The sequence below is a fragment of the Gossypium hirsutum genome, chromosome D08 (assembly GCF_007990345.1).
Source record: "Gossypium hirsutum isolate 1008001.06 chromosome D08, Gossypium_hirsutum_v2.1, whole genome shotgun sequence".
Lineage (NCBI taxonomy): Eukaryota > Viridiplantae > Streptophyta > Magnoliopsida > Malvales > Malvaceae > Gossypium > Gossypium hirsutum.
In genome coordinates, this window is record NC_053444.1 from 65614559 (window position 1) to 65631829 (window position 17271).

Here is a 17271-nt window from a genome sequence, read left to right on the forward strand (position 1 = left end):
CCCGATTTATTTCTAACGCGTATTTTGGGCCTCGAGGGCTCATACAAGGGACAATATGAGTGTTTTATGACTGGTTTCTCATATGTATATTAAATGTTATGAAATGTTCGTATTTAATCCATAAAGTCAGGTAATGCTCCGTAACCCTGTATTGCGACGGATAAGGGTTAGGGGTGTTACACAAACACTCCACCTAAGAACTTGATCCTCTCCTTTCCCTTCTCTTCCTCCCCTTCTCAACTCATTCCTTCAGTTTTCTACTTGTCATAGGTGAATCGGCCTCCAAACATTCACCACATTCTCCTCTTGATCTTCTCCTTATTGATCCCCTTGTCATAGGTGCTCATTGACGAGGTGGCTTAATGTAGTTGATTGATAATGCATGAGACTTGTGCATTGTTATATTATCCTTTTTTTTTTGAAATGAACCGAGCTGGATTTTATAATAAAACAAATCAAAGTACAAGCTAACCCATTAAAGATGGGCCTATGAGAGTGAAGAAACAAACATAATTAAAAACAAGAACCAAAATAATAAACAAAACAAAATTGAAAAAGAAAACAAATTAAAAGCTAGCCTAGACTTAGCTGGCACCTGCTTTTCAAAAGTAAACCCTAGAAGCTTGTGTTGGTGCCCGATTCCTAAAAGGTAATGTTCCTAAAAAAACTGATCTTTTGCATTTCTTTGTCTTTTCTTCTACCCAAACGTTCCCCTTTCTGCTATCAATTTGGTTCTCTTGGTTTGAGGAGCAAAGATCCCACTCAATTGTTGTTCACTATTAATAAACAAAACATATTAATAGTACTCATTCTCATTTTAGTCATCCAAATTAGATTTCATAAAAATGTGATGATATATCACTTTGAATATTATGTCATGTCATTGCCCCAAAATTAAAAAATATATTTTTAAAATTTTAAATTATATATATTTTTTATTTTCAAGTGATGATCTGTTATAATTTGAAAGTATGACATCATCACGCTTTTACAAAATCTAAACTCAAGTATCAAAGTGAACTTAATAATCAAATTCAAATAATAAAATAGATCTAATTACCAAATTTAGGATAAAAGTTATGTTAATTCCCTTCAATCTTTATTCCATCTCTTTACTTTTTAAAGTTTTTAGTTCCTGCTTTTGTTTAACACATTTTCAAATATTAGTATAAGATATGGCATTTTAAATATATAAAAAAAGAAATTATTAAAAAATAAATAACAACTCCCAGTGGTAGACCTTAGGCTTGACTAAAGTTGACTGCACAAGCAAATGGGTCAACTAGTGGTGCACTACTAGTTTATTTTATGCAAAAAGTCTACACGTTTAAATTATAGATTATGAAATATTCGAGTGAAAAAAATTGTGTTTACAAAATATTTATATAAAAATTTAATGAGATTTTTGTTGAAATAATAACATTGAGATTTTGAAAATTTGGAGTTATCAAATTGATATCACATTATGCATATTGTTTTAGAGGTTTTAAATTTTTTATATAAAATATAAAATATAAAATATAAAATATATTATTTTTTATTTTTATTTTTAAATAAGAATGATATTTTAATAAATTTTTTACATCAACTCATTTAAGCATTTTATTATTATTTGTTTAGTATAGATATTATAGATGTATTTATTCGTTTTACAATGAATCTCATGTTTTTTAGTGTTTAATTGTTCGATAAAATTTATTCGAAATCTTTTCAGATATAATCAAATGTTTAATTATAATATAAATATAGATTCAATAATATTAAACACGAAATAATTATAACATAATTATATAAATCAACATGATTACAATGATATTTTAAAATATTTAAATTACAAATTGTTAAGGTACCAAAATTTATTAAACATAATATATAAACACAATTACAACATAAATGACCAAATCTACATTGATGATGCGTGAATAACGTGGACATGATTAATATATATACACTCGTCGAACCCAATTCTGTGCAGCAGTGTTAATTAGCAGCAGCGATGGCAATGAAGCTCAATTCTTGGATAAGCCTGCAACTAATTTTCGTTTTCGTAGCGGCCCTCTTAGTCTTACTCTCACATGGCGGCCCAAAATCATCGGTCGAGGCTACTGAAGCTGAACGGCCTGTATCAGCGCTGTCATCTTCCTTGTATGAAATCTCTCTCCGTCACTTTCTGAACAGGTTCAGGGTAGTGCAGAAGAAGCGGATGGTTGGTGAAACACGCTACCTACGACCTCCGCCATCTCCGAAACTCCATTCTGAATTCCGCCAGGGTTCTAAGAGACATTGGTCGCCGCTTCACACTTGGCCAGTACCACTACAGCCACCTCCATCGTCAGCTTCTCCACCACCGCCAGCGTCAACTCAACCACCTCTATCGCCACCGTCAGCTCTCCCACCGCCTCCTGTGTCAGCTTAGCTCCCCCCTGTACACTATTATAGCATCTATCCATTGATACCCCTATATATAAAATAATCTAATTATAATAAAAGGGTTAATTTGAATGTAACAGTAAAAGTTTAATATGAGCTTCATCTTAAACCATAAAAATAAATCATCTCTCTTACAGTTGTGTGCTTTGTTAAATAATTTTATTGGTTAATTTTGTTTCTAATCAGAGTCTTTACTACACCTATTAATGTTATTTATCGTGGTGATTATTTATATTATATTTGAATCATGTGCATTGAGATTCGTTTTCCATTCATGAGAATGGAGTATATTTCATGATCAGTTATTTATCTTTTTTAGAGACACTTACAAAAAAAGAATTAATCATTATTATTGAAGATACATACCTTAAATATAAAAAAGAAAACTCAAATATAAAGTGTTTTCCATTACTTATATGATCATATAAATAAGTATTTTCTTTACTAATTGTAACACATTATTTTTATAGTATTAATTTTAAGTTTATTAAATTTATTTTAGTTATATTGCATTTATTAATTGTGTTCCAAAACCTTTAAGCTACAAAATATTTATAAATATTAAAGATTCTATCACACGTATAGTATTTAAAATATGATCATGTGTTTAAAAATAACATACAAAAAAATAATAAAACGTCAAGTTTGAAATTAATAATAAAAACAATACACATACAATATGTATGAAATTAAAATAAAAAATAATTTATCTTGCGAGGAAAAGAAAATTGAAATAGATAAATACATTATATTAAAAATATTAAATGTACTTTAATTGTTTATTATGGTATTGTAATTTTTCTATAGCACGTAGGAAAGTTATCAAATTAGAGAAAAGAAAATTTAATATTAAAAAAATATTGAGTTGACTTGTGGCATTAAAGCAATCAGTAACATTATCTATATAGAGTCAACTCTCTCTATAACAACCTCATTTGTCTGCTAAGTTGTTGCCTGTTATAGAGAGAGGACCAGTGGCGAAACTAGGGGGGTCGGCAAGAGCCCCGGCCCTCCCCCCCCCAAAAAAAAGAAATTTTTTTCATATGGTCCCTTTAAAATTTTTAAAACTTTAAATTATTAAAGATAAAATTGCACTTTGACCCCCTTAAATTATAAAAATTTGATTTAATCTTTTAAAAATTATAAAGATATGGTCTATTAAAATGGTGAAATTGTATTTTCTATCATAAAAATTAAATTAAATTTCAGCCCCATAAAAAAGTTTTCTGGTTTCACCCATGGAGATGACTATTATAAATCTATAATATATAAACGTTAGTAGCCAAATTTATCATTAAACCTTTGATTTTCAATAGGAAATTTAGTAATAGTAGAAAAAATTTGGCCTCCATTAAGAATTTTAATAATAGTTGAGAGGTTTTGGTAGCGTTATATATATATATAAATAGAATTTAGAATTGATGATGTGACATGCTGACCCTCAAGTATTGATCGCCATTGACTAGCGTTAACCGGTCAATTTGTCATGTCATATGTTAAAATTTATAATTGATAAGACTATTATAATTCACTTTCTATATTCATGTTAAATTTTATAAATTTTTTATCAAAAAAAATTATAAAGAATATAATTTAAACTTAAATTTCATAAATAAAATTATAAACTAAATTTCATATATATATATAATAAAACTAAGCCTACACCTAAGAAATATTTGTAAAAAAAAATGGATAAATCGATACATTAACAAATAACACTTGTATTTTAACCCATAAGGTAAATTCATAGTAAATGATTCTCTTCGTTCTTCGATCTCTCATCTTCTTAATTCTCTCTCCACTCTCTCATATCTGCAGTAATCATTTTTTGTTCAGATCAAATTTAGATTGAGCTCGAATCATATCATTAAAATTATATCAAATCATATAACCAATCCAATAAAGGAACTACTAAATGATAAACTCACCAATCAAAAGATGACACATGGTATTAGAAAGTCAACCTTATATACCTCTCTTTAATTGCATAGTAAATGATGTTCTTCCTTCTTTGACCTCTCATTCTCTTAATTCTCTCTCCACTCTCCCATTTCTGCAGTACCTTTGCCTCATCTTCCTCCACCTACAGCTCTCTATCCACTGGATGAATCATCAGCACAGCCTCCATTCATGTTTACCCTTCCACAATTGGTGTGATGAGCATCAACAAACTCAGCTTACTCCAGCTTAAGTATTCCCACAAATAGAGATGAACAATAACAAGACCCATAAGCTTGAATGTAGCCTCAAGCAACCCAAAACCAACTGCAAACTGGTGCAGAACAACCGTTCTCCCAACTACAACATAACCAAGTTGTCATTATGTCATTATGATCCAAACAATCCGTATGACACGTTACTCATATTATGCAAAACTATACAGAGTACCCTCCACTCAAATATTATATTCTATACTAACTTAGATATTCTTGCAAATAGAGATGAACAAGAACAAGACCTATTAACTCGAGCACAGCTTCAAGCAACCCTGGATTAGCTGCAAACCGGTGCACAACAACCATTCCCTCAACCACAACCATAACCAAGTCGTCACTTTGACGACAGGGCTCGATTATGTAAACTTTTCTTCCTGAATTTAGCTTATTTTTTATTTTTTTAATTTTTACCAAGGGTTTTTGAACACTTTTGTCCCTTCTAAAAATTAAATTATTCATTTAACCCTAATAATAAATTACGCATCTTATAAATTTGTCTTTATTTACCTTTTACTCAATTAAAATAATATCCAATTAACTCGTAACACCAAACCCAACCAAATCCAACCTGAAATTTTAAATTATTATAGATACATGAAGAAAAATAAGGTTAATCTTACTTTTTTTCCCTTCATCTATTTTACTCTGAAATGAACTCCTAATATAAATAAGATGAAAAAATGAGTACCCCAAATATCAATTATTTATATAGTTTGTACAAAAAAGTAGGCTGGATCTTCTCCATATCAAGCAATCACAATGTACTTTGCATGCAAGCTTTGCATCTAATTTAAAGTTCTTAAATTACAAACCACGGCGAATTCGGATAAAGAACCGAGTACTTAGCCCTTCTGATGATGTAAAAGCTGTAACAGCCTACAACCATGAGGATCAAACTCCGTTCGTCAGAGGGATGCACCTCAAAACCACAAGAAGTGATGCTTCCATCTACCCATTGGAGTCGAAAAAAGACCAGCGAAATCGAAACCAGTCATTCCTCTTGTTCTGTCAATTCTGCAAAGGTACTATGTCTTCACAGTCAAGCTGTTTCACACCATTGATCTTCACTCCGCTAATTCTACAGAACATCAACAAGTATTGACAGAATCCTAAAAATCGGTGATCTCTTTTGATTCCAGTTTTTCTTCTCCATTTTTTATCATACAAAGAATGATATGGCAAAATTATCTGGCAACATTGTAAAAGATCCCACATCATATTGTTCGCAGAAACCCCCGAACTTCTACCAGAAAGCTGTTTAAGTTCTTCCTAAATCTCTGGTAGTTGACACGGTCTAGCCTAAAAGCAAGATGGTTTGAACTTGTGAGTGAGTGCAATGCATTTGCCAGTCTTGATTTGAGTGCTGGATTTGTCTGCCTCTCAATTAACTCATTGCCTAATTTCTGCAGAAGAAGCAATGCAATAACATGAGAATGTTCATATTTTGCCAAAGCAGAATTCTAGGACATTTAATAACACAGGCCCAAATAGCACGGGAAGTTTAATAACTATACATGCAGTATCTATTAATATAATGAAATCAAGTGCTTGAAGGCCAGATCGTAGCTCTCCAAGATCACTGAATTATTAAAACATGCACCAATAAGCATTATAATTATCAAGAAATTGAAGGAAAACCTGGTATAGGCCTTGCTCACAAAGGATCAACGGAAGGAGAGCATCTGCTGCAGCGCTAACCAGGTCAGGACTGAAATTACAAACAAATTAAGGTACAATCATATGGAAAACCAAAAGGATCGATCAGGCATCAAATGTTCACTTGCACTTGTTCATGTAAAGCTTATTGCAGAAATTAGCTTCTAAATACCTGTAATCTTCAAAAAGGAGCAATTGCAATAAGGAACGTAGAAACTGGCTGAAAATTCCTTCGGGTGAATTTCCATGTCCTGCAGAAACCAATCCAGTTTTACCCGCACAGATCTCCCGATAGTTGTATGCAGCAAGAGCTTTCAGAGCTCCCAAGCACATGCTAACTACTTCTAAGTCCTGTATAATCAATGAAAAAAATTGAAAATAACTATGCTTGAGATGGTAAAAGTACAAATTCTATCTTCAAGAAAACTTGCAAAACAATGTTCATAATGCGGAAAAATAAAGAAAGCCAAACAAATTCCAGACGAGTCAAATAAAGGCCCCACCTAACTCCTCTGTCTTACACTACCCAACTCGGATAGTGGAGAAATATGGAGTTCACGCAGCGGGAGAGGGGGTGTTAGAAGACTGTGTTTGGCCAGCAAGGTGAAAAGTGGAAAACATTAACATCATAAGTGATAATATGGATAGTACTTTACCTGATGGTGAAGTCCAAAATCCAGAGTTCCTATAATATGAGCAAATGCCTCACTGTTTAATTGTGCAAGTGTTTCAGGGTACACCTCCACAATATGTGACAGAAGTGAGAAGTACTGCAGAATAAACACTAATAATTAGCTTCCAGAAAAGAAAATGGGCTACTTCATTGAAATGGATAGACTACATACATCATGACAAAGTTTTGGGTATTTCAGCAGCTCCAAAGATATCAAAGGAGTGACTATGTGAAGGCCAAAGAATACAACCTGCAAGAGGAACATCAAACACCATTCTGGAGATTTAACAACAGTAACAATGAATTACTAACCTGAGATATATTAATGCCTGTAGCTTCAATGGAATCTGATGAGAAATCAACCTACAAAAAATGGTCAATGTTAAGTGATAAATCTTACACCCAACATAAGAATCAACTGGAAAAGGACTTAAACCTACCAGATCTTTTGAACAAAGACTTGAAAGAAGTTGAAGAAGAGCACGCAAATCTTTGTATTTCTCGGTCTTGGCCTCACTAAGTAAAGTGCTTGAAAGACTTATTGATATCTGAAAATGAAAAATCTTTGCAGAGTTGTAAACGGTACAGTACACCATTGGTGACAAAGGTGAATAGTACACTAAGAGTGGCAGGAGCAAGGATTATCCGAAAGAATGGAGGAAAACTAAAAAAGTCATGTTGACGTATTAATGAACCCTTGCCCTTGAAGAGTTCACTATCTTGAATAACTTTGGTTCAACAAACATGGATTTCAAAACCCAAATAAAAGAACTTTAGTATTCTAGAAAAACCATAAGCACAGGGAACCACTATCAAAGTGAACTCTTGTGTGAAACTATACTTGATAAAGAAGTCTTCAAAAAAGATTTTTTGCTTTATAATGGTAATACCACAATAAAGCAAACTAACAGGAAAATAAGATAAGAGGAAGGCAAAGGAAATCTCTCCATGGTATTGCTAGCATAAAAGGTTTAAAAGCAACAATATAATTGGCACAATATTAGAAATTACTTCCACTACTTTGGGAGTATGCTAAAAGTTTTAGCATTGGAACTAAACTGAACTACACTACAGAGCTAAATAAATATCCTTTTCTGAAAATAGCCACAAAAATAGTTCTTACAGCTCGAAACAATGAAAATATTATCTAGCATGAAGATATTCTTCTTTTTGCATGATCATTGAGTTCTTTTTTAAATTTCAGAAGCTTTTAACATAAAATGCAAGAATACCCCCACAAAAATAGACAGAGAGGGCAACTACAGATATGGATAATTAAAATAGGGTACCTCCATAGTTGAAATGTCACTTAAGCAGAAATTTTAAGATGGAGATAATAAAGAGACGGTGAACTTTAATCAGAGCACTGTGGGAAATTTTTAAGGAGTTTGAACAAAAATTACCTTTCCAATATTGTGTGACGAGTAAAGCTGGAGCAAACGCATGCAGAAATCAATTACAGAAGCAGTTTCTCGAGACTCTAGGTAGGATATTTGTCCATCCACCCAGTCAACAACAAATTTGAGTAGCAGGTATACAAATGCAGACTATGCAATAATTAAAGATTAGTATAAAAACTCCCTATGTTTCTAATGAAGTTAAGTTTCATTACAGGTTAAACAGGAATAGGAAAAAGCAGAATCAATTCACCAGAAATGAAGTCATCAGAACCCAAAATTGGTAGAAAGAAAAACTAAATCACTTCTTGTGGTGTTAAGTAGCTAACAACATTCTAAAGCTATGCTACTTCGACTCTTCATTTTCCATGAACCCAACTCAGATGCATATCCATATATTAGTATGGGTATATGACCCTCCAAGGACCCTCAAAAACTTGAAAAAGAATAAATTGAACAGGCACATGTCTGGCAAGTACCTATACACGGCACTAACACCTGGTCCAAGTAACATAGTTCAGAAGTAAATTGCAAATAAATAACATTAACTTGGACCAATAACTAGGTTTCCACATCAACAGAGACATATTGCTCCCCGTAAATTAAAATAAATTGGATTTACAGAGTGGAAGATTTCTATAGAGAGCTAATTAACTTTTAGATACCTGCTTAAGTGATAAAAAAGAAGAAGATAAAAACTGTAGTTTCATGGAAAAATATGCTTCAGAACATGATCTACCAAAAAAGAAAAAGGATGGAATTATGTAATACCTCATCCTTGTAAACTTCGAGAAGAAGTAGCACAGGGTTCATTACAGAGATACCAATCTCATACATCGCTCTTTGTCTTCTAGGTCCTGCAGCAGCAGCAGCTCCACGAAGCCTCTCCAACAAGCAACTAACCTACATAACGTCCATGACTTAAATGAAAAACTACTCCAAGTGACTAAATAATTAATAAGATTTTGCAATTAATGTTTTATATCCTTACCGACATGATGATATCTGGTTGGTGTGCAACGCTTTTGAGATCACTTCTGTTAGATAGTTCCACCAGATAGGTTGTCATATGACCCATGAGACCCTTTACATATCTTTGAAAACAATGAAAGGACATTAGGCCATTAGCAGCTCAAGTTTTACGACAAAAAAGGCAAAGGGCAATCCCTTCCCATGCCCCAAAAACGCAAGACTTACTGATTTGCAGCCTCTGAATTTCTCAGTCCAGAAGCAGAGAGAACAAGGGTCTGAGCCAGTGAGCGCTGGATCAGGAGAAAAAGGCATTATACTACACAAATAGGAGCAATGATAGGCATGGAAGAAGAGTTATAGCATATTCTTACCTGATTGGCAGAACTCAACAAGAACAAACTTTTCTCATTTGTAAAAGCATTTGCTAGGTCACGCCATGAATCCTGCAAAACATAGATTAGATTTACCTAGCTCAAGTTAACCATAATTTTACGTGATAATTGCAGGTTCAGGGAATCCATCAATTAAATAGGAATATAAAGATGTACAAATACGTTTGACTTAATATTCAACATAAACTAATTGAATTTATTCTATGTAATTAAGTTTCTGCACAAACCTTCTAAGAATTACACTTTTAACATCAACAGGAACAGCCTTGGGATTTTTGTTTTTTTTTTTTTTTGGGGGGGGGGTGGGGAGGCAGAAGGATAACCACGCGGTGTAGAAGAACAAAATAGAGAAAGATGTAAAAGGCAGGCAACTCCAAAGTTTATAACAAAACTTAATAGAAATCTGAAAGTCAGTGCAAACACTATGGGACAGATCTGATACAGTTAATGCATTTCAAAGGTAAATATGAAATCACATGGGACTCACCAATGAAACAAGCTGATAACAAATGGTTTTCCGGCGAACTAGAGTGTGAAGCAGATGGTGGCAAGTAAGACCCTGGGTAAAGAGGAAGGAAAAACAAAAGAAGCATCAATTACTCCGTTGATAACATATTAAAATTAGGGACAATATAGAATATAAAAAGCATAACATAAGAAAGTCGAGTAACAATTTCCATAATCAAGCTTTTAGCATAGCTCACAGATCATCAAAGGAGACAAAGCATCATCACACTTCTTGTAACTTAAAAATATTGAACATTTGAACTCGTAACAAACTAAATGAAATTTTGCAAAATTCAGCATTATGGAATCAACATGGTTGCATTCCTGCCTATAACAAGCAACATGCTCCCTCCAAAAATAACAAGAGAACTGAAGGGACACCAGGTAGATGTCAAACAATAGACAAGAAAGATTTACAAGAAAAAGGTTAAATCTTATACCTGCAAATCCTTCTCCCCAGGGTATGACATCAATGTCATTGCAGAGATGCGAACAATAATGTTGAGAACAACTTGTCCCTGATTATGTTCTCCAAAAAAATTTAATAAAGCTTTTCTAGAGTTTATTGACTGATGCTGCTTCTGATAATCATTACTTAGGCAGTTAGCTTCTTCAAGAGGCATTAGGTATGTATGAGACCATCGTGCCAGAAACCATATGACAGCCTATACATGGCATCAAGATAATCATGTTAGAGGAACAAGGGTTAAGGTAACACATTACAAACAAGTTTAGCGTGCTAGAGAAAGGAAATCTTACCTCCATAAGTCGAGGACTGAAAATAGCCGCTCTTACTTCTGGATCCATGCTCTGTTCAGCAAACCTTATAATTGAACTGCATGAAATGAAAACGACCATCGAAAAGAACTATGTCATATATCAATTAGTGATAAATGAGTAAAAAAATAGATAAAATCAAAACGCTTCCATAAGAAAGTAACAAAAAGAAAGTGAAACTGTACCCCGAGAGAACAACAACAGGATGCTTTTCGGCTTCTACAATGTCAACAAAGTTAGTTTGTATGGCAGTTGGTACCTAAGTCAAATAACAGAACAAGAATCAATTCCAAGTAAGACAAATGGCTTGTTTAAGGTACAATAAGCTTAGAAATTTAAACATAAAACAGCACATTAAATGCTAGTAGAAACACCTTAACTTCTGGGAGAAAAATATAGGCACCTTTCTAGGAGAAGAAAATGAAACACGACAATCTAAAACCAAGGGACCTACCCAGTACTCAATTAGCCATACTGACTTTAATATCCCACATCATAACGAGAAAAGCCATTGATCACTGTTTACAGTAATATATTCTGAAGATCAACACGTGTGGAATAAATCAAATCAAAATGTTCAAATAGATTAGTTACAATCCCTATAACTGCTGAGATATTCCACAAGGGCAATTAATTTGACAATAGTTAATATACCATATGAATAATGACAATGAATATAGAATCAAGACACAAAAGATTAAAATTGGAATGGGGAAAAAAATTATGCTCTCACATACACAAACAATAAATCCTCTTGCATAACAAAGCTTTGGAATATGTAGAAAAGAAAAAGAAATTACCAAAGGCGTTTCTCCCTCTCCTTCATCAGCAAGTACATGTCCAGTTATTAACAATAGCGAGTAAAGTTCTTCCAAAGTTTCAGTAGGATCAATAATGCCTCTTCCCTACACGCAAACAAAGTAACTTTTAAGGGAAAAAAACAAAGAGATCCGTGCAACAGCATCTCAATAAAATCTAATGTGCCAGGGAAATCAGTTTTTTGGGGGGTTGAATGTGAAAAGAGCACCTGATGAAGCCGTGCAAAATGCTCAGAAAACAGTCTTGTGAGCAGAGGAATTGTGACATCAATTGCTGCTCTTGCTATGAGAGCATACGAACTTAATCTTTCATCCATTGCTGCAAGGAACCACAACAACAATGTTGAATAGTGTTCATCCAAAAATGAGATAATGAAGAAGTCTCTTTCCTTACCAGAAATAGAAGCCTGAAGATAGTCAGAATCACCTTCATCATTTGTCACTGAAGCAGAAGCCACTATATCTCAACCAAACAAAAAAATGTTACATTCACTGGTCAAAGAGCAGAATGTTGAATAACAAGTGCACTGTAGTGAAGCAACACAATCAGTAAGATATTATGATTACCTTTTAGCTCAGACTCTACAATCATGGCAAAGAGATTTGCAGCAGCATGTTTCCCTTCCGAAGGAAGCGATGCATCACCACCACTACCATCCATAGGCTAACAAGTAAAACACATTTTAATACAATGGCCACCACCAAATGAAGTTACAAATGATTTATTCACACTAAAGCAATCAATTCTTCCGAATCTGAAAAACTAAAACGACCTAAACATGAAATGATCCAAACCCAAAAAGGATCCAGAAGTTTTAAGACTTGACCTAAAATGACCAGACTCACCCAATATATAGGTCCTGTTCACACTAAAAAATGTCCTAGTAGAAACTGAAATAAACTGATAGATTATTGCAAGACAACAAAATATAGACATTCTAGCAAGCTAGAACAACGTACCACAAGTAGAATAGTCCATGTATCTAACAAGAGATCTCTGGCCTCCCAGCTCCAAGTCTCCTCATCAGTATTATTAGTCATGAGAACTTTAACAACTTCACACATCAAGGTGGACAGCAAGGTAAGAGTACCATAAGGCCTGAGCAGCAAAGCAATAAGATAATATTGTTTCAGGACTAGACAAAGAATAAAGTAAAATAAAATGACTAGCATCATATTACTTACCTTATGGCTTTCAAGAGTTGATCAAACACAAAAGGAGTTGTAGCAGTTGCAATAGAGAGCAATGCACGGCAACCATCGAGCATCTCACTAGATAATACAGTAGAAACCTTGTCACTTCATGGCAAGCTTATAAACATAGAAGTCGATGTTCAACTGAAGAGCGAATATGGAAAACCAACCTTTCACTTTTCCCCTCTTCAATAGCTTTTGAAACAACATCAGGAGGATCTATCCACTGTAATATACCAGATAGCAGTTGTAGCAAATGATTCTCTTGCATTTTCCCACTATCTAAAATTATTTAATAAAATTTATCTGTTAAAACCTTAAATTTAACCAAGGACCCTGGCTAACAAGAAATAAATTGGAAAACAAACTTCAAAGATTTTAATTTTAGAAATAAATGGATTTTTTATCTCACAATTTGTATGGTTCTAGTCAAACTGTTTAGTTTCAGCAAGACAAAAAAGCTTTCCAACATAAGGAATCTGTTATGTTAACATACCATAACTTCATTCATTCTATTCAATTTCAAGCAAAGCAAGTACATGAACAATTTGACCTGAACAATAAGTAAGACACTGACATTGTAATTGCACAGCAATAAGTACACAAAGCGACTAATGGTCATCAATTATATACTTCAAGAGATTCATCAAACAACTGGAACAAATATTATACCAAAGAAGCAATAAATATATATATTAAATACAAAATACAAATAGAACAAATAATAATCAACATAAAGGTATTAAATGAAACACATACCAGAAGGAAATATGGTTCCTGCCAAAGAGCATAACTGTACAATTAGCTTTCGAGCAGAGACTGCAATAGGGCAATCAATCCAATAACCTTCACGGGAAAACTTCTGTCTAAGCGCTGAATATAAGCTGAGCAGCCAACTAACATGGCCACTTGAGATTAAAACATCAAACCACGCAGGCCCAGGCTACATAAAATTGCACCAAAAACGAGAATCAACATGATTTGTGCAAGTAAATTACTCAAATACAGCATCTAAAAAACATTGAATCTCTTTGCAATAGGTTAGAACAAATATTGTACATTTGGTTGATCACAGTATTCTCCTATTTCGAAGTCTCCAAAGGATTACAGATGCCAAGGCATTCATATTATCTTCCATGAAGATGTAAAAATGGAATGTTTCAAAGTTAAGGTGCGTGCATGTGTGTGCAAGCAGAGCCAATATCAGATACTCCAAATAACATACCTGCACTAAGACACATTCAGACCTCTTAGATGAAGCATTGTCATGTCTAACTCCAGCTGAAAAAACATCGATACCGGCTTTCATGCTGGTTGGATCACTCCGAAACTCCCAATTCAGAATTTGAAGCATGAGCCGTAGTGCAGCAGTACAAACTTTAACCTCAGGTATCACAGCATTAGGTTCCATTATTTTGTTTGTGACGCTTAAAGCAGCATCTCGTGCCCAACAGTAGAACATCTATGAATCAAAACACATGTAAGGGTTGGACAAGTAAAAATGTCAAGTTAAAAGGAACCTCTGCAGATACACTAGCCTATCCTTTGACGGAAACATCAATAAACCAGTGGTACTAACGCAAGGTCCAGAGAAATTGAAGGAACCTTCAAATAGTTTAGCTCTAATGATGTCCGACACTGCTCGTGAAATTCCCTGGGAAGACCCATGACACTTGAAGTAGAAGGTGAAAATTCAGAAACCTAAAAGAAGAAAGTGGAGTGTAAAATCTAAAGCAGTGTAAAATATAAAGCACATAATAAAAGATAGAACAAAAGACCAATTAGAATCCTAAAAAGTCTCTGCATACCAAAGATTCTAAGAAATTCACTCCTATGAACTGCACATCCACTCCATGAGCTCCAAGAATGGCCTGGTTAACCTGTAGTCATGAAACTTTTAAGACATTCCTATTCACAACTGGTGGCCTAAAATGAGTTCCAACAGTAGAAAAACTTGACGTAGTTCAAGTTTTATGAGATATTACTTATATACTAAACCACATACAGCTTAGAGGTAAACATAAATAAATAAGTTTACTTTGTCACCCTCCAAAATGTTATTGAACCTCTGCAACTCTATGTAATGGAGAGAGAGGGATATAAGCAGAACATATATGATCTATATCTTTCTTTAAGTAACTAAGCATGTAAAATAAACAAATAGAACATCATTAGAAAGACAACATGTAAGTTAAACCACAACTACATCAGCAGAAAGGATAATGGATGATGACAATGGGACTCATACCTGATAAAAGAATGCCTCCTTCTCAGCTTCTGTAAAGTCAAGCCTACAAATAAAATATTCATTTAAATAATTACAATGTTCCAATATCTCGGAGCATATGTGAAATTCAATAGCAATGTCTTGAAGGTTACTTAAATCTTAATGAAATGAAGCAAGCAATATTCCTGAGAACAAAGGTCATAATTGCTGGTATGCATATGCACATGTTACATTTGGAAGCTCATGCAACCTACCAGCCTCTTTTCATCAATTGAGCAGCCACAGAAGACACCTTTGCTTGGACATAGCCCTCTGGTGAACTAGCATGTTGCATAACAAAGCACAGACAGAAACTGCAAACCAAAAACAGAATTTAATTGGAAAAAGAAAAGGCATAAGCGACAAAACAAACAGAGGCAATTTTTAATTGAAAAAGACAAACTTTTGTGCCTTGCTTAATGCTGACACTACTCTGTTCTAAAAATAGCAATACTTCAGCATAATGTAATCTTCAAAAGGTTGATGGTACCTAATCAAACTTCTCCTTTCTTCATTGGAAAGAAAACTCCATTCTCTGATAGCTGCATCTCGAATGGCTGCAGCAGCCTGAAACCTTGCATTGGGCACCTGAGAATTTTCTGAATAATAAAAGTGAATTTTAGCATGAAATATTAGATAGCTAACCATATAAACTATATTAAGCAGGGAAATCTCGCCAGGTTCTGGTACAGAATGTTTCAAGCTTACTGAACAAAGGTCAAATGACCATCACAACCAGTAGAAAATACACCTTCAATAGTGATCATTACCATCGTGAACCAGATAAGAAAGACAACCATTTCAAGACATTGAAAATTTGACTAAGGCATAACCTTTTTAAAAATAAAATAAAAACAACAGCCACAACTAGTATCCTTTCCAATAAGTGGAATAGTAAATGTTAGCGTCAACCCCTAGCACCAATCTAAACAAGATGAAACATGAGTGTAGAAACATAATGGGCATAAAATTCTATGAACAAAAAACCAGCAAAGAGATCAAACACTGCAATTCTATTCGCATATAAATAGTCTGTTAATACATCCCATAGAGTACCTTCAACAACATTTGGCACATATAGAGTTTTCAACCAAATCATCATAGGCCACTACTAAAACAAACATAAAGCTTTCATTGGATCCACATACCACTTATGAGCGTCTTAAATACTGTCTAATGGTTGCTTTTGCAACCAAAAAGGTGTGGTTGGATACGGAAACGATACATGTATTTTGAATGATTTTACATTCTTAAAGGGTTAACCATATTTGAATCTGAACCACATTTCCACTTTTTCTTAGAACAGCAAAACTCCACTTTTTTATGAACTTTTTCAGGAGCCAAAAACTAAATACTATAAGAACTGCATTGAAACATTGGTATCTACATTCAGTTAGCTTAACTCACCAAGGATAAATCGACATGCTGTGTACGGTTGAGGCGACTGTGATAATGCCAATATCGTTGCCTCTGCCGCTGCTGGATTTATATGCATCTGCTCCCAAAACAAATGGAATACAATTAAGTGTTAAAAAGAACCCAAAACAAGTAGTAAAAAAACTTCACATTTTTCAACTAGTGAATAAAACAGAGAGTAAATTTCAGTCGCACCAGAGATTCAAAAAAAAAGCAAAAAAATAATAGATAAGTAAACGAAGCAAATGAAGTAATATGATAAAGCATCTACACAGTTACAATCTTAAGTGAGTAAAAGGTGAACCTGAATCGAAGTGCAAGCGACTTCGATGTTGCGCATGGTTGATTGAAGCTGACCCAAATCGGCGCCGCCATCGGAAAACCCTTGCATCCCTACTGAGATTTTTTATGAATAAAAAATAGGTTGAAGCGAATGGAAGCTCAAAGTTGATGTCTTGATGATGATGACAGGATAAACTTTGATGGGTTTTTCACATATTAATTAAAAAAAATTCTTTTTGGGGCTCTGAAGAGGGAAATTTCATGAAAAGTTGAAA

At 33.9% G+C, this 17271-nt stretch overlaps 1 protein-coding gene across 7 annotated transcripts; it reads right to left on the reverse strand.

The window, feature by feature from the left end:
* Nucleotides 1-5314: 5314 nt before the first annotated feature.
* On the reverse strand, nucleotides 5315-17258 carry LOC107899175 (exportin-4). 7 transcript variants are annotated; one of them, XM_041098874.1, is made up of 32 exons: nucleotides 17019-17258; nucleotides 16706-16793; nucleotides 15789-15897; nucleotides 15514-15612; nucleotides 15281-15323; nucleotides 14841-14912; nucleotides 14638-14733; nucleotides 14258-14494; nucleotides 13792-13975; nucleotides 13203-13314; nucleotides 13024-13110; nucleotides 12799-12937; nucleotides 12406-12502; nucleotides 12233-12295; nucleotides 12048-12157; nucleotides 11821-11925; nucleotides 11206-11279; nucleotides 11003-11078; nucleotides 10684-10908; nucleotides 10224-10295; nucleotides 9716-9787; nucleotides 9570-9634; nucleotides 9364-9466; nucleotides 9144-9275; nucleotides 8379-8522; nucleotides 7416-7523; nucleotides 7288-7338; nucleotides 7148-7225; nucleotides 6959-7072; nucleotides 6475-6653; nucleotides 6285-6354; nucleotides 5315-6049 (listed from the first exon to the last, which is right to left on the reverse strand). In XM_041098874.1, the coding sequence occupies exons 1-32, from the start codon at nucleotides 17103-17105 to the stop codon at nucleotides 5861-5863; spliced, it is 3480 nt and encodes a 1159-aa protein (XP_040954808.1). In that variant the 5' UTR covers nucleotides 17106-17258; the 3' UTR covers nucleotides 5315-5860. The 7 variants fall into 7 exon arrangements, 5 of the variants coding, with proteins under 5 accessions (XP_040954808.1, XP_040954810.1, XP_040954809.1 ...); XM_041098877.1 differs by having other exon boundaries at nucleotides 5773-6049; nucleotides 6285-6328; XM_041098876.1 differs by lacking the exon at nucleotides 8379-8522.
* Nucleotides 17259-17271: the final 13 nt, after the last annotated feature.

Excerpts from the sequence above, each read along its gene's own strand:
- LOC107899175 (XM_041098874.1), bottom strand. The coding sequence starts at position 17,105 with ATGCAAGGGTTTTCCGATGGCGGCGCCGATTTGGGTCAGCTTCAATCA. Across the intron at positions 10,296-10,683 it reads CTGGGGAGAAGGATTTGCAG|GGTCTTACTTGCCACCATCT; the intron begins GTATAAGATTTA and ends CTCTTTACCCAG. Across the intron at positions 7,524-8,378 it reads CGTCACACAATATTGGAAAG|ATATCAATAAGTCTTTCAAG; the intron begins GTAATTTTTGTT and ends TTTCATTTTCAG.